The 27448-nt window shown below is 38.5% G+C and overlaps 1 protein-coding gene across 2 annotated transcripts in view; it reads right to left on the bottom strand.

Annotated features, from left to right (window-relative positions):
* Positions 1-3953, bottom strand: part of UPRT (uracil phosphoribosyltransferase homolog) — a 28985-nt gene extending 25032 nt beyond the window's left edge. For both annotated transcript variants that reach the window (XM_061136299.1, XM_061136298.1), the window contains exon 1: positions 3466-3953. In XM_061136299.1, coding sequence (XP_060992282.1) covers positions 3466-3842 — 377 coding nt within the window. In that variant the 5' untranslated portion in view covers positions 3843-3953. The remainder of the gene's footprint in view (positions 1-3465) is intronic.
* Between the last annotated feature and the right edge of the window lie 23495 nt (positions 3954-27448).

The following is a 27448-nucleotide window of genomic DNA, read 5'->3' on the forward strand; positions in this document are numbered from 1 at the left end:
CAGCACTATTTACAATAGCTAGAACATGGTAGCAACCTAGATGTCCATCGACAGATGAATGGATAAATAAGCTGAGGTACATATATACAATGGAATATTACTCAGCCATAAAAAGGCATGCATTTGAGTCAGTTCTAATGAGGTGGATAAACCTAGAGCCTATTTTACAGAGTGAAGTAAGTCAGCAAGAGAAAGATAAATATCATATATTAATGTATATATGGAATGTAGAAAGATGATACTGATGAGAGTATTTGCAGGGCAGCAGTGGAAACACAGACATAGTGCTTTTTTAAAAAATTCTTTTAACTGAAGGATAATTGCTTTACAGATATGCAAAGCTTTCAAATTTAATTAAGTCCCATTTGTTTATTTCTGTTTTTATTTTCATTACTTGAGGAGATGGGTCAAAAAAAATCTTGCTGCATAACTTAGAGTATTCTGCCTATATTTTCCTATAAGAGTTTCACAGTGTCCAGCCTTACATTTAGGTCTTTAATCTATTTTGAGTTTATTTTTGTGCACGGTGTTATGGAGTATTCTAATTTCATTCTTTAACATGGAACAGTAGAGTTTTCCTAGCACCACTCACTGAAAAAACTGTCTTTTCTCCACTGTGTAATCTTGCCTCCTTTGTCATAGGTTAGGTGACCACTGGTGCAAGAGTTTCTCTCTGCACTTTCTATTCTGTTCCATTGATCTATATTTCTGTTTATGTACCAGTACCATAATGCCCTGATTACTGCAGCTTTGAATATTTGCAAAGCAGAAATAGAGACACAGATGTAGAGAACAAACTTATCAATACCAAGTGGGGAAGGGAGGTTGGGAGAAACTGGGAGACTGGGATTGACATTTATACACTACTATGTACAAAATAGATAATTAATGAAAACTTACTATATAGCACAGGGAACTCTACTCAATGCTCTGTGGTGACCTAAATAAGAAGAAAAACTAAAAAAAAGGGATATAAGTATATGTATAACTGACTCATTTTGTGGTACAGTAGAAACTAATGCAACATTGTAAAGCAATTATACTCCAACAAAAAGTTTTTAAAAAGAATGTGAATTCAACATACAGTTAAATTCCCTATACTGTCTCCCAATAGCTGAAAAAACCAGCACCTATTCAATCTGAACCATGCACAAATCTAAACATGAAGGCTTAAAATGCCTCAAATGCACATAGCTCTTCAGAATTTATAACAAATGTTCAAAGACAGTATCTTGTTTTAGCCTCCTTGGAGTACCATATTATGAACATACTCATTTTACAAATAATAAAGCTGAAGCACAGAGATGCTAAACTTCTTTCCCTAAGATCACTCTGGATTCTGCTGTTTCCTTCCCAACTCAGAAGAAAAAAAATTTGCTTATGCCCAGGTTTACTATACCACCTGGGCTTTTCTGAGTAATGAAGTAAAATCAGGTATTGATACTGTCATATAGTCATATATGAATGCTGAATGCCATGCCCTCTCCAAGTTTTATAAAAATTGTGTGTGAAATCTGATGAAAGCAAAGGAATCCTCATCCCATATAAAGACACATACGTAAATGTTCATAGCAGCATTATTCATATTAGCCAAAAAATGGAAACCAAACCACCCAAAGGTTCATCACCTGATGAATGGATAAACAAAATGTGGTATATCCATAATAGTGAAATATTACTCAGCCAAAAAGAAATAGTGTACTTATAGAAGATGGGTGAAGCTTGAAAACACCAGGCTAAATAAAAGAAACTAGTCACAAAAGGCCACATGTTGTATGATTCCATTTACATGAAATGTCCAGAATAGGCACATCAATAGAGACAGAAAGTAGTTGAGTGATTGTCGAGGGCTCATGGTAGGTTGGAGGGAAATGGGGAGTGACTGTTCATGGATATGGGCTTTCTTACTGAGGTGATAAAAACATTCTAAAATTTAATGTGGTGATGGCTACAAAGCAATGAGCATACTTTAAACCCATTGGATTGTACACTTTAAAAGGTGTACTGTATGTACATAAATATAGCTCAATAAAGATGCTATTTAAAAAAAAATTTACAAACAGACATACAAATAACATTTGCCAGATAATTCCTGAAGGTTTGTTAAAGCCCTGAAGCCCATCTACAGGTGCAACACAAGGTCTAAGACAGCACAGGTCCAAGACACAAGGTCAGCAACTCTTGCTGTAAAGAAACAAGAATCATCCTATTTTCTTTTTTACAGATAAGTTTTATTTCAGTTCCCCCTGCTACAACTGCCAAATCTATGCCTCCTACTTTTTAAGATCACTACTTCATTAGTTCACAAGACCACAATTTTCAACACTGATTAATTAAAAACTGTTAAATAGTATACTTTCACAAATATAACTTTAAGAGCTACAAAGAACTTTTAGTAATTGAGTGACAATTGCTTGAAAGACATAGCTGGAATTCAAACATGTAAAAGATAAAATTTCTGTCCTCAAGGAGCTTAAAATTGAATAAGTGAGATAAGAGCAAAACAACAGCATACAAACAGATGGTGAATCTTGCATTAAAAAGGCCAGGAAAGATTAGCAAGAAGAATGATTAAAGGAAAGCTTCTTGGTAGAGATAGACATTTAATGTTGAAGAATAGGTAGGATTTGAACACACAGAGGAAAAGTAAAGAGAATTCCAGGTGCGAACAGAAGTTGGGATGTTTCAGAACTGTTCCCAGGAACCATGAAGAAGGGCCTTAATGTTCATCTAAGTATCCTGACTTTATTTGGTAGGCTCGGAGAAACCAAAGAAGGCTGCTGTAAATCCATGGCTGATTCATGTCAATGTATGGCAAAAACCACTACAATATTGTAAAGTAATTAGCCTCCAACTAATAAAAATAAATGGAAAAAAAATTTAAAAAAGAAGGCTGCTGAGTAGGGCGGTTAGCTAATCAAAGCAGTATATTAAGAAGATTAAATGTTCAATAATTCGGGGGAACATGCAGAAGAAAGAAAAACTGGAGACAAGGAAATGATTTGGGAGTCTGTTAAACGATATGAAGTGAAAGAGCTATGCCATCTGCCCTGTATCTGTTCAACGTGGTAAACCCATAACCCAGAAATTGTTGCTGCCCACGTGAAGAGGCACAGAACAGATAGCACGTTCACCTGATTCGAATGACTGAGGAATCAGTCATTCAGTCATTCGAACGAATGAATGAGGAATCAGTCATTCGAATGACTGAGGAATGACTCGAGACAAAGAGGAAACCGGAGGTTATCTAAAATGCTTCCTCCCTACAGAATGGGACGTTAAGCACCGGTACTGGGAAAGAGTAGAAGACCTGTGTCATGTGACACCACCCCTCAAAGAAAAGGCCCTGCCCAGATCCCAACAGACCAGCTTCCCAACGCCAAGAACCTTAGCCAATTTTACTTTCAATCCCCGCCCACCGCCGCGAGACCCTCCACCTCCCCTACCCCTTCCGCTCTGGCTTACTTGTCCCGGATGATAGTCTGCAGCTCCCGGATCTGATCATTCATTGGCAGGAGCTTAAGCTGCGCCCCGATCTGCCGGGAGATTTCGCAGTCCCCTAGGAGGGAATCGCTGGCTGGAGCGTCATAGTTGCCAGTGCCACCGTTGTTTTCTGAGCTGAGGGTGGCGCCGCCGGAGGCCTGAGAGTCCCGCTCAGCCGGTACGCTAGAATTGGCGTGCCCGCTGAGGAGAGTCAGCTTGGCCGCGGAGTCGCTGTTTCCCCCAGCGTGGGCCGGGATCAGGTCTCCAGGTTGCTGCGGCTCGGGGTTTTGGGTCGAGGAAGAGTTTACTTGCTGATTGTGACAGAGCATGGAGTCCGGACACCGTAACTCCGTGGCCATACACCAGTCCCCGGGCTGTCCCCGCAGCCACCGATCCCTACAGAAAAAGAGCACGGAGAAACGGTCAAAGCTCCTGTGCTCTCCCAACCGTCTCGCAACCTCTAACCCCCTCTGCCCTCTCACCCCCTGGCTTCCGCCCCTTCCCTTTTGTACTCTACGTCCAGGCCCCGCCCACACCAGACGTACGGGCCCGCTTAAACTCATGATTGGCTTTGCTCCCTGCCGCTCTGCAGCGCACCGCTCGTTAACCCTTTGCGTCACCCTGGCTGCTTGACCGAACCTGACAAACGGGTGAGCTTCGTTCTCGGATCTTCCGGGAGCTCGTAGGGATTCTGCATGCAGAATTTGAGTGAGTGATAGAACCAGGAAAAAACTAGGAGTGGAGGGTGATAAAATGGTGACACACAGAGGCCCACGTTTTCAGAATTTGTGTCTTGCCAGAAAAGTTAAACTTAAGGAACTGCTGTAATCTACTGCTGTAATCTACTGTAAACTTGCCTGTGTAACACAAAAAGACATTGAAAGTCTAGCAGCCAGCTGAAGAGCCAGCCCTATACTAGACTGTTCTACCAGCTGCAGCATCCCAAGCGTGCTTGGCTGCTAGAGCTTTCCTTATCTTTATTGGTTGAGCCCTACACTGTACAGTTACCATGGGAATTCTAACAGCATTTCAGGTCCACTACCGATTTGTTTATTTTAAATATCTGGAAAGATATTTTTTTAGTGTGCAGTCTCAGTATAAAGGCTTGAGGTAACGTCTAAGACAGTACTTTTCAACACCTTTGTGTATTAGAGCAATTGTAAAGTTTGTTCAAATGCAGATTGTTATGACTTACCTTTAAAATTCTGATTCAGTAGATCTGAGGTGGGACCCAAGAATCTTTATTTTTCACATGTAACCCAGAAATTCTGATTTTTTTTTAAAGCAGTACTTTTTGAGAGCAGGTGACTTACTGGCTCCCTTTTTAAGGAGCTACAACCTGAAAGTCAGTAACCTACTAATTCTACTAAAAAATTACTGAGCAGTATTTAACAAGTTCCCTTCGGTCTCTGGACTGGACTTTGCCCATTTATAAGTGAGGTGCAGTAACTATTTGACCCCTAAATATTCTTCCAATTTTGACATTCTATAATTCTATTTTGCCCTCCAAAAGCCGATTCTTAAAATTCCTTGTTCCACACAGTAGCATAACCAGCATATGCAGAGATTCAAACAAATATGATTAATGGATAACAGGAATATTGAGGCCTTTGGTGAGACTTGAGTATTGATCTGGCTCTCTTTTCCATTTTCTCTTTGTTTGGTTGTTCTTTCCCTATTGGTATTAATGGTATTTTTCACCCTTTTTGTCTCCCATTTTCTTTGCTTTGTGTCTGACCCTCTAAGTCAGTACACTATTGGTTGTAATTATAGACAGCTTAAGTTTGATTGGATGAAAATTGCAGCCCTGTACTATAATCCCATTCCTTTTTGAAAGTCTGTGCATCTTTTCTCCTAGCACAGAGTATGACTCAAAGGTTCTCTGGGTTTAAAAACTGAATCTGCTAACTTGAAGTGGGCAGAAGCAATTAAATGGCTATTTTGCCAATGAGTACTCCAATGGAAAACATGGAAATATACTATTTTTTATTATCGATAATTTAAACACAGTACTGTGAGACATCGACCAAAACTGTACTGAAGTCATTTTGTTTAGTGTTACATCAGGTAAATGACTTTGTTCTCAGTGCCACAGACTATGAATTAGCAGTACAACCACCAGTGTTCTTGTGTTCTCACTCTTTTAGGAAACACCTATTCATATATTTACCTGTACTAACCAATGATCATTGGCAAATCTATTTATCTAGTCAGTTTAATTATTTAAGATGCTATTGAAGTAAAATTCACTAATGATTTATGAGAACACCTTAAGTTTGGTGGTTTATAATCAATAAAGAGCTTCTATACATTCTCTTTTAATTCTCAAAAAAAGTTTGAGGATTATCAAGCCTAGTTTATAGATGATATCTATGTAATTCTTTTTCCTAAAGTGATTTCTCCAAAGTCACACAAAATAGAGTAGAGTCAAGACAGGAACCCCAGTCTTTTCAACTTAAATCCAGTCTTTTTTTACACACACCTACAGATTCATGAAATCATTCCATTAACAAATAGTGGTTGAGTCCTTCCTATTTGCCAGGAATGTTTCTAGGTGCTGGAACAGATACAAAGAAAAATGGATGAAGATCTTAGAATTCTCTGTGGTTGTAGAGGTCATAAACGTAGTTGGTAGTATGGATCTTTGAAAACCAAAGGATAATAATAAGCAGCAAAGAAGCCTACAGCAAAGATACTAACAGCAAAATTGACAGATGTGAATATAGTGCTTTTGTTTCCCACTTTTTGATGGAAATACAAAGCCAGATAAAGAAAAAGCGGGAAAAGTCTCCTGTAATAATTGAGATGACTGTAAACTTCATTTTAGGTTTTGAGTTATAAATTTGAGGTGAGTCCTAAAAAGTATGGGAAGCAGTAAACCAACTGCATGTATCAGTAGACATCCTTCACATGCATCTGCATAGTGTTGTTCAGTCACCCAATTATGTCCGACTCTTTGCAACTGCATGGACTGCAGCATACCAGGCCTCCCTGTCCTTCACCATCTCCCGAAGTTTGCCCAAGGTCATGTCCAATGCATCAGTGATGCCATCCAACCATCTCATCCTCTGATGCCCTCTTCTTCTGCCCTCAATCTTTCCTAGCATCAGGGATTTTTCCAACATGTTTGCTGTTCACATCAGATGACCAAAATACTAGAGTTTCAGCTTCAGCATCAGTCCTTCCAATGAGTATTCAGGGTTGATTTTCCTTAAGGTTGACTGGTTTGATCTCCTTGTTGTCCAAGGGACTTTCAGGAGTCTTCTCTAGCACCACAGTTCAAAGGCATCAATTCTTCTGGCACCCCACTGAACGGTCCAGCTCTCACAACCTGACCACTGGGAAGACCATAGCCTTGACTATATGCACCTTTATCAGCAGAGTAAATGTCTCTGCTTTTCAATACACTGTCTAGGTTTGTCATAGCTTTCCTGCCAAGAAGCAAACATCTGATTTCACAGCCACAGTCACCATCTGCAGTGATTTTAGAGCCCAAGAAGAGGAAATCTGTCACTATTTCAACTTTTCCCCCTCTATTTGCCATGAAGTAATGGGGCAGGATGCCATGTTCTCAGTGTTGGTTTTTTTTTTTTAAATATTTAGTTTTAAGCCAGCTTTTTCACTCTCCTCCTTCACCCTCATCAAGAAGTTCTTTAGTTCCTTTTTGCTTTCTGCCATTAGAGTGGTATCATCCATATATCTGCGATTGTTGATGTTTCTACCACATATCTTGATCCCAGCTTGTAACATCCAGCCCAGCATTTCTCATGATGTGCTCAACGTATAGATTAAACAAACATGGTGACAGCAGACAGCCTGGTCATACTACTTTCTCAATCTTGAACCAATCAGTTGTTCCATACAGGGTTCTTACTGTTCCTTCTTGACAGGTTTCTCAGGAGACAGGTAAGATGGTCTGATATTCCCATCTCTTTAAGAGCTTTCCATAGTTTATTATGATCCACAGTCAAAGGTTTTGGCATAGTCAATGAAACAGAGGTAGATATTTTTTCTAGAATTCCCTAGCTTTCTCTATAATCCAGCAAATGTTGGCAATTTGCTCTCTGGTTCTTCTTCCTTTTCTAAACTCAGTTTGGACATCTGGATGTTCTTGGTTCACATAATGCTGAAGCCTAGCATGCAAGATTTTAAACATGACCTTACTAACATGGGAGATGACTGCACTTGTCCAATGGTTAGCACATTCCTTAGTACTACCCTTCTTGGTAATTGGGATGAGGATTGACCTTTTCCAGTCCTGTGGCTACTGCTGGGTCTTCCTTATTTGCTGACATATTGAATGCAACACCTTGATGGCATCATCCTTTAGGACTTTGAATAGTTCTACTGAAATTCCATTGCATCCACTAGCTTTATTAACAGCAGTGCTTCCTAAGGCCCAGTTGACTTCTCTCTCCAGAATGTCTGGCTCTCGGTGGCTGACCACACCATTGTAGTAATCCAGTTCATTTAGATCTTTTTTGTACAGTTCTTTCATGTATTCTTTCCATCTCTTCTTGATCTCTTCAGTGCTGACTAGTCTCTACCATTTTTTGTCCTTTATTGTGCCCATCTTTAAGCAAAATATTCCATTGGTATCTCCAGTTTTCCTGAAAATATCTCTAGTCTTTCCCCTTCTGCTGTTTTCTTCTAGTTTTATACACTGTTCATTGAAGAAGTCCTTCTTTTCTCTCTATGCTGTTCTTTTGAAATCTGCATTTAGTTGAGCATACGTTTTCCTTTCTCCCTTGCTTTTTGCTTCTCTTCTTTCTTTAGCTATTTGTAAGGCCTCTTCAGATAACCACTTTGCCTTCTTGCTCTTCATTTTATTTGGGATGGTTTTGTTCTCTGACTCCTGTACAAAATTATGAACCTCGGTCCATAGTTCTTCAGTCACACTGTTTACAAATTCTAATCCCTTGAATCTATTCATTATCTCTACTGCATATTCATAGGGGATTTGATTTAAGTCATACTTGGCCGGCCTAGTGATTTCCATGCTTTCTTTAGTTTAAGCCTGAATTTTTCTTTGAGAAGCTGATGATCTGAGCCACAGTCAGCTCCAGGTCTTGTTTTGTTTGTTTGTTTGTTTTTGCTTACTGTATACAGCTTCTCCATCTTTAGCTACAAAGAAGGTAATCAATTTGATTTTGGTATTGACTGTTTGGTGATATCCATGTATAAAGTCATCTCTTGTGTTGCTGGAAAAGGGTATGTGATATGACCAGTGCATTCTCTTGGCAGAATTCAGTTAGCCATTGCCCTGCTTCAATTTGTTCTCCAAGGCCAAACTTGCCTGTTACTCCAGGTATCTCTTGACTTCCTATTTGTGCAGTCCAATTCTCAATGATAAATAGAACATCTCTTTTTGATGTTAGTTCTAGGAGATCTTCTAGGTCTTCATAGAACTGATCAACTTCAGCTTCTTTGGCATTGGTGGTAGGATCATAGACTTGGATTACTGTGATGTTGAATGGCTTTCCTTGGAAACGAACTGACATCATTCTGTCATTTTTGAGTTTGCACCCAAGTACTGCATTTCAGACTCTTATTGATTATGAGGGCTACTCCATTTCTTCTATGGGATTCTTGGCCACAGTAGTAGATATAATGGTCATCCAGATTAAATTCGCCCATTCCCGTCCATTTTAGTTCACTGATTCCTAAGATATCGATGTTTATTCTTTTGAGTTATAAATTTGAGATGAGCCCTAAGTGTGCATCTCTTGTGGCTCAGCTGGTAAAGAATCTGCCTGCAATGTGGGAGACCTCGGTTCAATCCCTGGGATGGGAAGATCCCCTGGAGAAGGGAAAGGCTACCCACTCCAGTATTCTGGCCTGGAGAATTCCATGGACTGCATAGTCCATGGGGTCGCAAAGAGTCAGACATGTCTGAGCAACTTTCACTTTCACTAAAAAGTGCAGGAAGCAGTTAACCAATTGCATATATCAGTGGATATCCTTCACATGCATATACATACTACCTATACAGAACACTTTTATATAGGTTATCTCATTAGACATTGTGCAACAGTTAGACTCTGTATTATAATTCCTGTTTTACAGGTGAGAAAATTGAAACTTAGGAACCTAATTTATAGCCACATGAAAGTAGTAGAGTTGAGAGACGGCAGAAGAGTTAATTTATTATTAAATTATTAACTCTACTTTTCATGCAATATGCTTCAGCTATCTCATTTAAGCCTTTCAACAACCTTAGGAAGCAGACTCTATTTTGTTATCCCCATTTTATAGATAGAAAAACAGATGTAATGAGATTAACTTGATAATGTCACAAAGGTGATAGATAAAGTGCAGGAAACAAGATTGGAACCTAAGTGAGATCAAGTCAATTTGTTTCTAGAGCCCAGGTCCTTAGATTAATCCAGATTGTAGTCATCTCCTATAGTAGAGACTCATCCAGATTATATTCCTCTGTCTCACCTGCAATACCAGATTTAACCTGTGGACCAAAAATCATACTTTATGACTGAGCTGGGTAACTCTGATACAATTTTCTATTAATGCTTAGTACTCTGATGAATTCTTTGGCAATCCTTTTGTGCCATAAACTCAACAGTTCTTTAATTCAAGTTGAATTGGTTATGCTTATTAACATTGCATTGTAATTTTAAATTTCTTGTGAAAAAAATCTATTAATTAAAAGGATAGCCAATGTTCTGAACAAATAGTGTGATTCACTTTTATTTCCAAATGAATAGCTGTATCACCTTTCAGATGTATACCTTGACTTCATTCTGTTGTTTCCAATGACCTCAAAATTTCTACTTGGATATTTTTCAGATATATATCTTATCTTCTTGACTATTTATTCCCCATTCTTCCATTATTTTTGAATGACTTTTCAAATACATATTGCCAGCCTTATGAAGTTAGTTTACTTGTGAGTATAAAACCCCTCCTGTAAATCTTAAACAAGTCCTGGAAGATCTGTGGGGCAGGAAAGGCAGGTCTTGAATTAAAAAATTATACTATCTTGTATAAAAGAGTATACCTTGTATAAAAAGTGTAAAAGAGACCTATAAAATGATATATTAAGAACTGAGATGCCTCCCTTAGTGTTTTGTTGATTTTTTTTTATTGGCATGCTTTGATTCCATTCTATTTTTCTTTCATGTAAATTCTAGAGATATTTATCTTTTGTGGTTACCTTGGGAGTTATATAAAATATCTTATAACAGCCTAACTTATTAATAACTTAAGTTCATTCATAGACAAAAACCATATGCTTTAACTTCTCTTGCACTTTGTTGTCACAATTTACATTCGTTCCTATGTGTATCTTTAAACATTTTAGTTATAGCTATTTAAAATGATTTTTTAGATTCCGCTTTTAATTGACAACATGCAGTATTTGTTTTTCTCTGTCTGACTTACTTCACTAAGCATAATACCCTCCAGGTCCATCCATATTGTTACAAATGGCAAAATTTCATTATCTTTTATGGCTGAGTGACATTCCATTGTATATACACCATATCTTTATACATTCCTCTGTTTTGATGGATACTTAGGTTGCTTCTATATCTTGTCAATAGCATTTTCTTATAAGGTAGGTTGAGTGGTGATGAATTTCCTTGGCTTTTGTTTGCAAAAATATCTCTCCTTTATTTTTGAGGAACAGTTTTACTGGGAATGGTATTCTTGGCATTTGTTTTTTTCTTTCAGTACTTAGAATAGGTCGTCCTACACCATTCTTATCTTCATGGTTTCTGCTGAAAAAAATCCATTGATTGTTTCTTGGAGATTCCATTGTATATTGCCAGTGACTTTTCTCTTGATACTACCAAAAAATTCTCTCTGATTTTTTTTCTTTCTTTTAATATAAATTTATTTATTTTAATTGGAGGCTAATTACTTTACAATATTGTAGTGGTTTTGACATACATTGACATGAATCCGCAATGGGTGTACATGTGTTCCCCATCCTGAAACCCCTCCTCACCTCCCTCCCCATCCCATCCCTCTGGGTCACCCCAGTGCACCAGCCCCAAGCATCCTGTATCATGCATCGAACCTGGACTGGGGATGGGTTTCAAATATGATAATATACATGTTTAAATGCCATTCTCCCAAATTATCCACGCTGGCCCTCTCCTACAGAGTCCAAAAGATTGTTCTATACATCTGTGACTCTTTCGCTATCTCGCATATAGGGTTATCATTACGATCTTTCTAAATTCCATATATATGCATTAGTATACTGTATTGGTGTTTTTCTTTTTGGCTGACTTCACTCTGTACAGTAAGCTCCAGTTTCATCCACCTCATTAGAACTGATTCAAATGTATACTTTTTAATGGCTGAGTAATATTCCATTGTGTGTATGTACCACAGCTTTCTTATCCATTCATCTGCCAATGGATATCTAGGTTGCTTCCAGGTCCTGGCTATTATAAACAGTGCTGTGATGAACATTGGGGTACACGTGTCTCTTTCAATTCTGGTTTCCTCAGGGTGTATGCCCAGCAGAGGGGTTGCTGGGTCATATGGCAGTTCTATCCCCAGTTTTTTAAGGAATCTCCACACTCTTCTCCATAGAGGCTGTACTAGTTTGCATTCCCACCAATAGTGTAAGAGTGTTCCCATTTCTCCACATCCTCTAGCAGCCATTCTGACTGGCATGAAATGGTACCTCATTCTGGTTTTGATTTGCATTTCTCTGATAATGAGTGATGTTGAGCATCTTTTCATATGTTTGTTAACCATCTGTATGTCATCTCTGGAGAAATGTCTGTTTAGGTCTTTGGCTCATTTTTTTTATTGTGTCGTTTATTTTTCTGGAATTGAGCTACAGGAGTTGCTTGTATATTTTTGTATATTTTTGTCAGTTGATTCGTTTGCTATTGTTTTCTCCCATTCTGAAGGCTGTCTTTTCACCTTGCTTACACTTTTCTTTGTTGTGCAAAAGCTTTTAAGTTTCATTAGGTCCCATTTGTTTATTTTTGCTTTTATTTCCAGTACTCTAGGAGGTGGGTCATAGAGGATCCTGCTGTGATTTATGTTGGACAGTGTTTGCCTATGTTTTCCTCTCAGAGTTTTATAATTTCTGGTCTTACATTAGATCTTTAATCCATTTTGAGTTTATTTTTGTGTATGGTGTTAGGAAGTGTTCTCATTTCATTCTTTTACAAGTGGTTAACCAGTTTTCCCAGCACCACTTGTTAAAGAGGTTGTCTTTTTTCCATTGTATATTCTTGCCTCCTTTGTCAAAGATAAGGTGTCCATAGATGCGTGGATTTATCTCTGGGCTTTCTGTTTTGTTCCATTGATCTATATTTCTGTCTTTATGCCAGTACCATACTGTCTTGATGACTGTGGCTTTGTAGTAGAGCCTGAAGCCAGGCAGGTTGATTCCTCCAGTTCCATTCTTCTTTCTCAAGATTGCTTTGGCTATTCGAAGCTTTTTTGTATTTCTATACAAATTGTGAAATTATTTGTTCTAGTTCTGTGAAAAATACCGTTGGTTGCTTGATAGGGATTGCATGGAATCTGTAGATTGCTTTGCATAGTATACTCATTTTCAATATATTCATTCTTTCAATCCATGAACACGGTATATTTCTCTATCTATTTGAGTCCTCCCTGATTTCTTTCAGCAGTTTTTTATAGTTTTCTATATATAGATCTTTTGTTTCTTTAGGTAGATATATTCCTAAGTATTTTATTATTTTCATTGCAATGGTGAATGGGATTGTTTCCTTAATTTCTCTTTCTGTTTTCTCATTGTTAGTGTATAGGAATGCAAGAGATTTCTGTGTGTTAATTTTATATCCTGCAACTTTACTGTATTCCTTGATAAGCTCTAGTAATTTTCTGGTGGAGTCTTTAGGGTTTTCTATGTAAAAGATCATGTCATCTACAAACAGTGAGAATTTTACTTCTTCTTTTCCAATCTGGGTTCCTTTTATATATTTTTCTTCTCTGATTGCTGTGGCCAAAACTTCCAAAACTATGTTGAATAGTAGTGGAGAAAGTGGCCACCCTTGTCTGGTTCCTGACTTTAGAGGAAATGCTTTCAATTTTTCACCATTAAGGATAATGTTTGCTGTGGGTTTGTCATATATATTTTTTATTATGTTGAGGTGTGTTCCTTCTATTCCTACTTTATGGAGGGGATAGTTTGAGTAGGATAAGTGTTAGCTCTTTAAATTTTTGGTAGCATTCAGCATTCATATGGTCCTGGGCTTTTGTTTGTTGGAAGATTTCTTATTACAGTTTTTATTTCCATGCTTGTGATGGGTCTGTTAAGATTTTCTATTTCTTCCTGGTTCAGTTTTGGAAAGCTATACTTTTCTAAGAATTTGTCTAGTTCTCCGAAGTTGTCCATTTTATTGGCATATAGTTGCTGATAGTAGGCTCTTATGATGCTTTGTATTTGTGTGTTGTCTGTTGTGATTTCTCCATTTTCATTTCTAGTTTTGTTGATTTGATTCTTCCCCTTTTTTTCTTGTTGAGTCTGGCTAATGATTTGTCTATTTTATTTATCTTCTCAAAGAAGCAGCCTTTAGCTTTGTTGATTTTTGCTATGGTCTCCTTTGTTTCTCTTGCATTTATTTCTGCCCTAATTTTTAGGATTTCTTTCCTTCTATTAACCCTGGGGTTCTTCATTTCTTCCTTTTCTAGTTGTTTTAGGTGTAGAGGTAGGTTATTTATTTGACTTTTTTCTTGTTTCTTGAGATAAGCCTGTATTGCTATGAACCTTCCCCTTAGCACTGCTTTTGCAGTGTCCCATAGGTTTTGGGTTGTTGTGTTTTCATTTTCATTCATTTCTATGCATATTTTTATTTATTTTATGATTTCTTCTGTGATTTGTTGGTTATTCAGCAGCATGTTGTTCAGCCTCCATATGTTGGAAGTTTTAATGGTTTTTCTTGTGTAATTGACATCTAATCTTACTGCCTTGTGGTCAGAAAAGATGGTTGGAATGATTTCAACTTTTTTGAATTTACCGAGACTAGATTTATGGCCCAGGATGTGATCTATCCTGGAGAAGGTTCCATGTGCACTTGAGAAAAACGTGAAATTGATTGTTTTGTGGTGAAATGACCTATAGATATCAATTAGGCCAAACTGGTCCATTGTGTCATTTAAAGTTTGTGTTTCCTTGCTAATTTTCTGTTTTGTTGATCTATCCATAGATGTGAGTGGTGTATTAAAGTCTCCCACTGTTACTGTGTTACTGTTAATTTCCCCTTTAATACGTGTTAGCATTTTCCTGACATATTGCAGTGCTCCTATGTTGGGTGCATATATATTTATAATTGTTATATCTTCTTGGATTGATCCTTTGATCATTATGTACTGTCCTTCTTTGTCTCTTTTCATGGCTTTTATTACAAAGTTTATTTTATCTGATATGAGTATTGCTACTCCTGCTTTCTTTTGGTCTCCATTTGCATAGAATGTCTTTTTCCAACCCTTCACTTTCAGTCTGTATGTGTCCCTTGTTTGGAGGTGGGTCTCTTGCACACAACATATATAGGGATCTTGTTTTTGTATCCAATCAGCCTGTATTTCTTTTGGTTGGGGCATTCAACCCATTTATATTTAAGGTAATTATTGATAAGTATGATCCTGTTACCATTTATTTTGTTGTTTTGGGTTGGAGTTTATATCCCCTTTCTGTGATTCCTGTGTAAAGAAGATCCTTTAGCATTTATTGGAGTGCTGGTTTGGTGGTGCTGAATTCTCTCAGCTTTTGCTTGTCTGTAAAGCTTTTGATTTCTCCTTATCTGAATGAGATCCCTGCTGGGTACAGTAATCTGGGTTGTAGGTTTTTCTCTTCCATCACTTTAAGTATGTCCTCCCATTCCCTTCTGGCCTGAAGAGTTTCTATTGAAAGATCAGCTGTTATCCTTATGGGAATCCCCTTGTGTGTTATTTGTTGTTTTTCCCTTGCTGCTTTTAATATTTGTTCTTTGTGTTTGATCTTTGTTAATTTGATTAATATATGTCTTGGGGTGTTTTGCCTTAGGTTTATCCTGTTTGGAACTCTCTGGGTTTCTTGGACTTGGGTGACTATTTCCTTCCCCATTTTAGGGAAGGAAACAGTGTCCCCTTTCAAACATTGTCCCCTCAAGTATTTTCTCATGGTCTTTCTTTTTGTCGTCTTCTTCTGGGACTCCTATGATTCGAATGTTGGGGCATTTAACATTGTCCCATAGGTCTCTGACGTTGTCCTCATTTCTTTTAATTGTTTTTTTCTTTTTTCCTCTCTTTTCATTTATTTCTACCATTCTACTTTCCACCTCACTTATCCTATCTTCTGCCTCCGTTATTCTACTGTTGGTTCCCTCCAGAGTGTTTTTGATCTCATTTACTGCATTATTCATTATATATTGACTTTTTTTACTTCTTCTGGGTCCTTATTAAACATTTCTTGCATCTTTCCAGTCCTTGTCTCCAGGCTATTTATCTGTAACTCCATTTTGTTTTCAAGATTTTGGATCATTTTCACTACCAATATTCTGAATTCTTTATCATGTAGATTCCCTATCTCTTCCTCTTTGATTTGGTTTGGTGGGCATATATCCTGTTCCTTTACCTGCTGAGTATTTCTCTGCCTTTTCATCTTGTTTATATTGCTGTGTTTGGGGGTGACCTTTCCGTGTTCTGGCAGTTTGTGGTTCCACTTTATTGTGGAGGTTCCTTGCTGTGGGTGGGTTTGGACGGGTGACTTGTCAAGGTTTCCTGGTTAGGGAATCTTGTTGTCGGTGTTCTGGTGGGGGGAGCTGGATTTCTTCTCTCTGGAGTGCACTGAAGTGTCCAGTAGTTAGTTTTGAGATGTCAGTGGGTTTGGTGTGACTTTGGGCAGCCTGTATATTGAAGCTCAGAGCTATGTCTCTGTGTTGCTGGAGTATTTGTGTGGTATGTCTTGCTCTGGAACTTGTTGGCTCTTGGGTGGTGTTTGGTTTCAGTGTAGGTATGGAGGCTTTTGATGAGCTCTTATTGATTAATGTTCCCTGGAGTCAGGAGTTCTCTGGTGTTCTCAGGTTTTGAACTTAAGCCTCCTGCCACTGGTTTTCAGTCTTATTCTTACAGTAGCCTCAAGACTTCTCCATCTATACAGCACTGATAACAAAACATCTCGGTTAATGATGAAAAGTTTCTCCACAGTAAGGACCCCTTGGAGAGTTTCACAGAGTTACACAGAGAAGAGAAGAGGGAGGAAGGAGACAGAGGTGGCCAGGAGGAGAAAAGGGAGAATCAAAAAGAGAGGGACAGATCCAGCCAGTAATCAGTTCCCTAAGTGTTCTGCACAGCCCAGAACACACAAAGAGATTCACAGAGTTGGGTAGAGAAGAGAAGGGCGGGGGGAGGAGATAGAGGCGACCTGGTGGAGAAAAAGGAGTGTCAAAAGAGGGAGAGAGCAATCAAGCCAATAATCTCATTCTCAAGTGAAAATGGGTACTGAAGATTGGGTTCTTAAAGGCACAAAATTGATAACAAATACCAAAAATCAAAGATTAAAAATCTAGAGTATAGGTTAGATTCTCAGAAATACAATATTAAAAGAAAAACAAAGTCACAGAAATTATATATATATATATATATACACACACACACACATATATAAAGTTTGCTTTAAAAATAGGATCTTTTTTTGCAAGGTAATAGTAGTAATTTTACTACTATTTACTACTAGTATAATAGTAATTTTCATTATAAAAATGAAAATTAAAGGAGTAAGAGGACTTAAAAATTTTTTAATTTAAAAAATGATAATAGTAAAAATATATCTAGGACTTTCTCTGAAGCTGTTGTGGACAGTGTGGGGTCAGTTCATTTTCAGATAATTCCTTGATCTGGCTTATACTTCTCAAGATCTATAGGCCACTTCCTATGTAGTCGGTGCTAACTACAGGGTTTTAATCTGTTGCACCTGTCACTTCCAACATGGTTCCCTCTGTTTATTTTAGCTTCTTCTGTTTGCTGGTCTCTTCAGTGTCTAATTTCCACCCTGACACAAGTGGGCAATGGTGGTCACTTTTTTATACTGACTTGTTCAGTCATGCTGTGGAGAGGGAGGAACACTGCAAACAAATATCACTGGCATGTGTAGGGAGTGCTTGCAGTGTTTCAGCCGCACTGGGTTTGCCCCCGCTCACTCACAGCGTGTGTGCTATCATGGTCTACACTTCTCAGGCTCTAGGTTGCTCTGCCGGGGAACTGTCTGAGGTGGGCCCTGGGTTGCATGCACTTCCCAGGTCTAAGCCGCTCAGGTTCAGGTTCTTGGGTACTCCACGAAGGCACAGACTCAGTTGGGCCTGCGTTTTGTGCCCTTCCCAAGTCCAAGCAGCTCAGGTGACCACGTGTTTGGCGAGCGCAGTTACCCCAGGTGGGGGTTGCGTCTTATCACCTCCCCTGTCCCAGCCGCTCGGTTTTCTGGATGTACAATTGGCATGCCTTCTCAGGGGTGCCATGTGTCTCTACTGGGGAGCTGATCTCTGGCTGTGACCCTCCAGGCGGATGTCAACCGTCCAGAATCCCAAGAAGTCATGGTTAGCAACAAAGCAAGCTTGCAGTTTTGTAGAGGATGCCTCTTTGTGACCGCAATTGCCCCCTTTAGCCTCTGTTGGCCCTGGCCTGCCTGTCTCCGGTGGGGGATGGGCCAGTCTGCAGTCAGCTAGCTCTGCTGAGCCCTTTGTTCTGAGTGGGCCTGGCAGTGTCTTAGGTTAGGGCTTTTCGCGAGATTGTTCTCTCTCTTTCTCTCTCTCTTTTTTTTCCTCTCTCTCTCTCTCTGGCTATCCCACAGTCTGGGTTGCTATCTCAAGTTAGTTCCCTCAGATTGCCCTCGGGGCATTCAGTCCCAGTTCCTACCCTAAGCAGTGCAGCCGGCACCTCCCTGTCCAGCCCCTGCTTGCAAGTGGCAGATGCGAGCGTCTGGGCTGTTTCTCCACTGGGAGTTGCTGTTAGGCACCAAATGTGTGGGTTTTAGTTAATTGTTTATCTATTTTTCCTCCCAGTTATGTAGCCCTTTGAGATTCCAAGACTCACCACAGACCCGCTGGTGAGTGTTTCGTGGTGTTTGCAAACTTCTCTCTTTTTTAAGACTCCCTTCCCGGGATGGATCTCTGTCCCTACATCTTTTGTCTCTCTTTTTATCTTTTATATTTTGTCCTACCTCCTTTCAAAGACAATAGCCTGCCTTTCTGGGTGCCTGATGTTCTCTGCCAGCAATCAGAAGTTGTTTTGTGGAATTTGCTCAGCGTTCAAATGTTCTTTTGATGAATTTGTGGGAGAGAAAGTGGTCTCCTCATCCTATTCCTCCACCATCTTAGGACTGCCCCTTTCTCTTTGTTTTGACTTTTGACAACTTGATTATAAAGTGTCTCATTGTGGATTTTAGAGGATTCATCTTATTTGATGATTTGGGGACTTTTACATCTGGATATCTATTTCCTTCTCAAGATATGGGGCTTTTTTCACTCATTATTTCTTTGAATAAGCTTTCTGGTCCTTTCTCTCTTCTCCTTTGGGAACTTCCATACTGTTTATATTGGATGTCTCGATGGTTTCCCATAAGTCCCTTTACTTTTTTCTTTTTTGTTCTTGTTACTTTGATTGGGTTATTTCTAATGAATTGTCTTGACGTTTACTGATCCTTTCTTTGTTTGATCTAGTTTGTTGTTGAACCCCTACAGTGATTTTTTTTCACCTAATTATTTCAATCCTTAGCTCCTTAATTTGTATTTGGCTTTTAAAAAATATTTTATATCTCTTTGTTGCAATTCTCACTTACAATTCTCTTGATCTCACTGAGCATTTTAATGACAACTATTTTGAATTTTCTGTCAGGTAAATCATATTACTTCCTTTCATTTGGGTTGATTTTTGTAGACTGATCTTGTTCCTTTGCTTGGAACATCTTTGATTGATTTTTCATTTTTATTTTCTCTCTGTGTGTGTTCATATCTTTGCATTGGGCAAAGTAGACACCTCTCCTGGTCTTCACACTGACTTGTACAGGAGACAACTCCTACCAATCCACCCAGCCAGATTCTGGGATTCTCTATCAACCCTATCACTCCCCAGGGAGAAGGTGGCAGCTGTGGTTTTGTCAGATCAATTTGTGGTGAGCCAGCAGAGTGACCTATGGTGTCTGCCAGCCCAAGCTTCCATTTCCATTCTCCCCCAGGCTGCTTGACTGTGGTGGACCCAGCTGAGATTGGCAGGACAGAGGTAAGTACTCTGGAGTGGGGTCTTGGAGAAGTTGGGGGCATTGTACATACAGCTTGACTCTTTCCTTCCCCAGGGGGCAGCAGAGAGTTTGGCTTTTTTGTCCACATGTTCTATACTGGGCAGGAGTGGGAGCTATGATGTCTGCAGGCTAAAACGTTCATATACCATGACCAAGTGGGATTTATCCCTGGAATATGAGGATGGTTCAATGTAATAAACTCAAATCATACATCAACATCCAGATAATAGAGGGTAACACCACAAGACAGTATCAATAGATGGAGAAAAAGCAGTTGTCAAAATTCAACAGTTTCATGTTAAAAACTTTCAGCAAACTAGGAGCAAATGGAAGATACCTCTACATAATAAAGATTATGTATGAGAAACCTACAGATAACATCATACACAAGAGTAAAAGCTGAAAGTTTTTCCTTTAAAAGCAGGATTAAGACAAGGATGCTCACCTCTCACTACTTCCATTTAACACAGTATTGGAAGTCCTAGCCACAATAATTAGGCAAAAAAGAAATACAAGTCATCTAAATTGGAAAGTAAGAAGCAAAACTAACCCTTTTTGCAAAATGGCATGATCTTATATATATAAACCCCAAAAAACATCATTTTAAAAAACTATTAGAACTAAAAATGAGTTAACTAAAGTACAGGATGCAAAGGGGCTTCCCCAGTGGTTCTTTGGTAAAGAATCTGCCTGCAATGTAGGAGATGTGAGTTCAATCCCTGGGTCAGGAAGATGCCTTGAAGGAGGGCGTGGCAACCCATTCCAGTGTTCTTGCCTGGAGAATCCAATGGACAGAGTAGCCTGGTGGGCTGTAGTCCATAGGGTCACAAAGAGTCAGACATGACTGAAGCAACTGAGCATGCACACAAGCACAGAGTACAAAATCAACACACAAAAGTCATTTGCATTTATATACATTATTGAAAAACTATCTGAAAAGGAAATTAGGAAAATAATCATTTTGTGTAATAGTACCACAAAGAAAAAAATTTTTAGAAATAAATTTAACCAAAGAGGTGAAAGACTCATATACTGAGAACAACAAAATATTGATGAAAGTAATTAAACAAGACTCAAGCAAATGGAAAGATGAATTGTGTTCATGAATTGCAAGTTAATATTGTTAAAATGTTTCTCCCCAAAGAAATCTGCAGACTTGATGTAATATCAAAAATCCAAAGACTTTTAGAGAAATAGAAAAAACAATTTTACAGTTCATATGGAGCCACAAAGGGCCATAAATAGCCAAGCCAATCCTAGAAAGAAGTAGTTCTGAAGGCATCACACTTCCTGATTTCAAAATTCATTATGAAGGTACAATAATAAAAAAAAAAAGGTATGGTACTGTCATAAAGACAGAAATATAGACCAGTGGAACAGAAGAGTGAAGAAAAAACCCAAACTTACATGGAGAACAACTCATTGAGAAAGATGCCAAGGATATATAATGGAGAAAGGATTGTTTCTTCAACAGATAGTGTTGGGAAGTCTAGATATTCACATGTAACAGAATTAAATTGGAGCATTATCTTACACCACACACAAAAGTCAACTCAAAATGGATTTAAAAATTAAATATTTTCAATAAAATAAGATACACGAATTTATTGTGCAACAAGGGGAATATAGCCATTACTTATAATAACTATAAATGGAATACAACTTTTAAAATTGTGAATCACTATATTGCATACCTGTAACTTATATAAGGCAAACCAAGCAATATCACAGTAATCCAAGCCTATGTCCCAATCACTAATGCCAAAAAAGCTGATGTTGAACAGTTCTATGAGGATTTACAAGACCTCAAGAACTAACATCAAAAAAAAAAAAAAAAAAAAAAGATGTCTTTTTCATTATAGGGGACTGGAATGCAAAAGCAGGAAGTTAAGAGATACCTGGAGTAACAGGCAAGTTTGGCCTTGGAGTACAAAGTGAGGCAGGGCAAAGGCTAACAGAGTTTTGCCAAAAGAATGCACTGGTCATAGCAAACAGCCCCTTCCAACAACACAAGAGAAGACTCTACACATGGACATCACCAGATGGTCAATACCGAAATCAGACTGATTAAATTCTCTGCAGCCAAAGATGGAGAAGCTCTATACAGGCAACAAAAACAAGACTGGGAGCTGACTGTGCCTCATATCATGAATTCCTTATTGTAAAATTCAGACTTAAATTGAAGAAAGTAGGGAAAACCACTAGACCGTTCAGGTATAACCTAAATCAAATCCCTTATGATTATACAGTGGAAGTGACAAATAGATCTAAGGGATTAGATCTGATAGACAGAGTGCCTGAAGAACTATGGATGGAGGATTGTGACATTGTACAGGAGGCAGTGATCAAGACCATCACTATGAAAAAAAGAAATGGAAAATGTCAATATGGTTGTCTGAGGAAGCCTTACAAATAGCTGAGAAAAGAAGAGAAGTGAAAGGCAAAGGAGAAAAGGAAAGGTATATCTGACTGCAGAGTTCCAAAGAATAGCAAGGAGAGATAAGAAGATCCTAAGTGATCAATGCAAAGAAATAGAGGAAAACAATAGAGTGGCAAAGACTAGAGATCTCTTCAAGAAAATTAGAGGTACCAAGGGAACATTTCATGCAGAGATGGACACAATTAAGGACAGAAATGGTATGGACCTAACAGAAGCAGAAGATATTAAGAAGAAGTGGCAAGAATACACAGAACTATACAAAAAAGATCTTATTGACCCAGATAACCACGATGGTGTGATCACTCACCTAGAGCTAGACATCTTGGAGGGTGAAATCAAGTAGGCCTCAGGAAGCATCACTAGGAACAAAGCTAGTGGAGGTGATGGAATTCCTGCTAAGCTATTTCAAATCTTAGAAGATGCTGCTGCTAAAGTGCTACACTCAACATGCCAGCAACTTTGGAAACTCAGCATTGGCCACAGGACTGGAAAAGGTCAGTTTTCATTCCAATCCCTAAGAAAAGTAATGCCAAAGAATGTTCAAACTACCTCACAATTGCACTCATCTCACACGCTAGCAAAGCAATGCTCAAATTCTCCATGCTAAGCTTCAACAGTCATGAACCGAGAACTTCCAGATGTTCAAGCTGCATTTAGAAAAGGCAGAGGAACCAGACACCAAATTACCAACATCCATTGGATCATAGAAAAAGCAAGATAATTCCAGAAAAACATCTACTTCTGCTTCTGCCTCTTGATGAAAGTGAAAGAGGAGAGTGAAAAAACTGGCTTAAAACTCAACATTCAAAAGACGAAAATCATGGCATCTGGTCCCATCACTTCATGTCAAATATATGGGGAAACAATGGAAACTGTGGCATACTTTATTTTCTTGGGCTCCAAAATCACTGTGGACAGTGACTGCAGCCATGAAATTAAAAGACATTTGCTCCTTGGAAGGAAAGCTATGATGAACCTAGACAGTGTATTGAAAAGCAAAGACATGAATTTGATTACAAAGGTCTGTATAGTCAAAGCTATGATTTTTCCAGTAGTCATGTATGGTGGTGAGAGTTGGACCATGAAGAAGGCTGAGTGCCAAAGAACTGATGCTTTTGAACTGTGGTGTTGGAGAAGACTGTTGAGAGTCCCTTGGACTGCAAGGAGATTAAACCAGTCAATCCTGAAGTAAATCAGTCCTTAATATTCATTGGAAGGACTGATGCTGAAGCTGAAGCTCCATTACTTGGGCTTCCTCTTGCAAAGAACTGACTCATTTGAAAAGGTCCTGATGATGGGAAAGATTAACGCAGGAGGAGAAGGGGACAACAGAGGATGAGATGGTTGGAGGGCATCACCGACTCAATGGACACGAGTTCGAGCAAGCCCCAGGAGATGTGAAGGACAGGGAACCCTGGCGTGCTAGTCCACGTGTTCGCAAAGAGTCAGACACAGCTGAGCAACTGAACAACAACAGTTTACTGGGGATATTACCAGTCTCTTGGTAGCTATGACATCTCCTGGGTTTCTCCACTGAAAATGTATGAACTTTCGCTGTAGAAATAAATACAGTTGGTGTGTGTATTACATAGATACCTTGAGACTATGAATATATCTTGTTTCTCCTCAAACTTTCATCTGCTGAATTTAGCATACATCAATGTGTCTTGTCTACAACAATTATTACTGTGATATTTGCCTAATTGTGATTTTTATATTTCTTTTATTTCTTCTGCTTTTATTAATTGGAATTATTCTGTAAGGAAGATGTCTCCCCTTCTCCCACTTACTTATTTATTTGACTATTTAATTGTTTATATCAGTTTGGACGCATTCATATTCATGGATTGACAATTCAGTACTGCCATTATTTATTTTGTTGCTCAAATGGTTCTAGCTTTGGCCTTAAGAACTCCTTCAGGTTGGCTCCCTGTCCCTTCAATAGTGCCCCGTTCTATTTCAATATGTCCTTATTTTCTGGGTACCCAGATAAGTACCCAGATAAGTACCCTAATACCCTGGGTACTTATCTTATATTTCTGCTGCTCCAGTCCTGAAATCAACCACTTCTTTAAGAAGTTCGGTTCCTTTTCTGGGAGAGTATTATTTAGAAACCAGTATTTGGGCTCTAGGTATGCTTGTTGCTAATGGAATTTTATTACTCCTGGGCTGTCTCAGTGGACAGAGCTAGGAAAGCTATATATGTATACTATTACAAATATCTACATTTAGCTGTCTATTATCTTTAACAGCATGAGTTCATACTGACATCTCTGATTCCAGTCGCACATATTTTGTTCATTCTTACCTCCCCTCTATGTTTGTAACTCCTTCTGGCGATAGGAATTCTAACTGTAATTATCTCTTCTCTTTAAGAAACAAACTTACGAAGTAGATTACAGTATTTGTATATAACTTTTTTGTATTTAGCCTTACAGTGTTTAATTTCCAAAGTTACTTGCTGTATTAGTTTCCTAGGGCTTCTGTAACAATGTACAAAAAACTGGCTTAAAATTGAAATTTATTATTTTACAGTTCTACAGTCTAGAGGTTCAAAATAAAGGTGTCAACAAAGCTGGCTCATTCTTAGAGTTGTGAATATAATCTTTTCCATAGCTTTCTCCTAGCTTCTGACAGTTTCCTAGCAATCTTTGACTTTTGGTGCATTACTCCAATATCTGCCTTTATCTTCACATGGTACTCTTCCTTTGTCTTTATCTCTTCATATTTATCTCTTCATATCTCTTCTGTGCATATCTGTCTCTGTCCAAATTGCCCCTTTTTATAAGGGCATCAGTCATATTGTGTTAGAGTTCAAATGAATGACCTCATTTTAGCTTGGTTGCCTGTTTAAAGAAACTGTTTCCAAATAATCATATTCTAAGATACTGGGGGTTAGTGCTTCAACATAACTTTTTGGAGAGATATAATTCAATCCATAATATTTATGTTAGTTCTTTTCTTTCCCACCTGTTCCAGTTATATTGTGATTTTATAATGCATTTTAATATAGTCATGTACACTTATTGTTTTTATTCAATTTACTTATTTATTTTTTAGGTATGTGAAACATTACTATAGTACTAAGAGTCAAAGTTACACAAAAAGGCAAACTGAGATAAGAATCACTCCTCCCTCAGTCTTACTATTTGATTCCAACTTTCCCGTTCTGTCCCCTTTTCACAACCACCCCATGTTGATAACTCCATTTAGTTTCTGGTTTATTCTTCCTGCATTTCTTTTTCACAAATGAGCAAATACACATAGATTTTCTTCCATTTCCTTTTTTCTTTCACATAGGGTAATATAGGTACTCTTTAATACATTGCTTTATTTACTTAAATCATTCCAAGTCAGTTCATAGATTGGAAATCATGCCAAATCAGTTCATAAATTTCTCATAATTTCTTTTTTCTCTTTCATTTTTTAAATTATGAAAGTATGATAACACATTTACAGGAGACTTGAAAAATACAGAACAAGGTTACATATAGTTCCACTATAATAGTAGGAGTGGTCAGTCATGTCCAACTCTTTGCAACCTCAATGACTGTAGCCCACCAGGCTCTTCAGCCCATGGAATTTTCCAGGCAAGAATACTGGAGCTGGGGCCAATTTCCTAATCTAGGGGATCTACCCAACCCAGCGATTGAAGACATGTCTTGCATCTCCTGCACTGGCAGAAAAATTCTTTACTACTACCTCCTCCTGGTAAGCCCCATAGTTCCACTGTATATTAAAATTATATTTTTAAGTGGGTAAATTAAGATTTTCAGTTTGAGTTTCAATACCAAACTCTCAGTAATTAATAGAATGAAAACAGAGAAGTAGAAGGATATAGTAGACCTGAAGAGCAAAAACGCTGGGCTGGATGAAGCACAAGCTGGAATCAAGATTTCCAGGAGAAGTATCAATAACCTCAGATATGTAGATGACACCACCCTTATGGCAGAAAGCAAAGAAGACCTAAAGAGCCTCTTGATAAAAGTGAAAGAGGAGAGTGAAAAAGTTGGCTTAAAACTCAACATTCAGAAAACTAAGATCATGGAATCTGGTCCCATCACTGCATGGCAAATAGATGGGGAAACAGTGGAAACAGTGACAGACTTTATTTTGGGGGGCTCCAAAATCACTGGTGACTGCAAATGGTGACTGCAGTCATGAAATTAAAAGATTCTTACTCCTTGAATGAAAAGTTATGACGAACCTAAACAGCATATTTTAAAACAGAGACATTACTTTGCCAACAAAGGACTATCTAGTCAAGGCTATGGTTTTTCCAGTAGTCATGCATGGATGTGAGAGTTGGAGTATGAAGAAAGCTGAGCACTGAAGAATTGATGCTTTTGAACTGTGGTGTTGGAGAAGACTCGTGAGAGTCCCTTGGACTACATGGAGATCTAATCAATCCATCCTAAAGAAAATCAGTCCTGAATATTTATTGGAAGGACTGATGTTGAAGCTGAAACTCCAATACTTTGGCCACCTGATGCAAAGCACTGACTCATTGGAAAAGACCCTAATGCTCGGAAAGATTGAAGGCGGGAGGAGATGGGGATGACAGAGGATGAGATGGTTGGATGGCATCACCAACTCAATGGACAGGAAGGCCTGGCATGCTGCAGTCCATGGGGTCACAAACAGTCGGACACAACTGAGCGACTGAACTGAACTGAACTGAAAAGCAATATGAACCAATTTAACCTAATTAGGATTTATACAATTTTCAGACAACACTAGGATACAAATTCTATTCAAATTCCCATAGAGTGGGTATATATACAAATGCTTTTCTACTATGCCTTATAAAGGATTGAGAAAGAACAACAAAAAAAGAGAGTTGAAGAAATTGGAAAACATAGACTAAAGGAAATGTGAGCACTGAATATGAAATAGAAATAATGAAACAAACTAGATGCTTGAGTGCAATCTCAAAAATGGCAGAATGCTGGAGAAGATTCTTTTTTTTTCCCCAGTCAAAACTTCAGTGAGTATTTATTTTTATTTTTATTTTTTTTTAGTTGGAGGCTAATTACTTTACAATATTGTAGTGGTTTTTGCCATACATTGACATGAATCAGCCATGGATTTACATGTGTTCCCCATCCCGATCCCCCCTCCCATCTCTCTCTCCATCCCAGCCCTCTGGGTCTTCCCAGTGCACCAGCCTTGAGTACTTGTCTCATGCATCCAACCTGGGCTGGTGATCTGTTTCACCCTTGATAGCATACTTGTTTCAATGCTATTCTCTCAGAACATCCCACCCTTGCCTTCTCTCACAGAGTCTAAAAGTCTGTTCT

This window comes from Dama dama, chromosome X, assembly GCF_033118175.1.
Source record: "Dama dama isolate Ldn47 chromosome X, ASM3311817v1, whole genome shotgun sequence".
Taxonomy (NCBI): domain Eukaryota; kingdom Metazoa; phylum Chordata; class Mammalia; order Artiodactyla; family Cervidae; genus Dama; species Dama dama.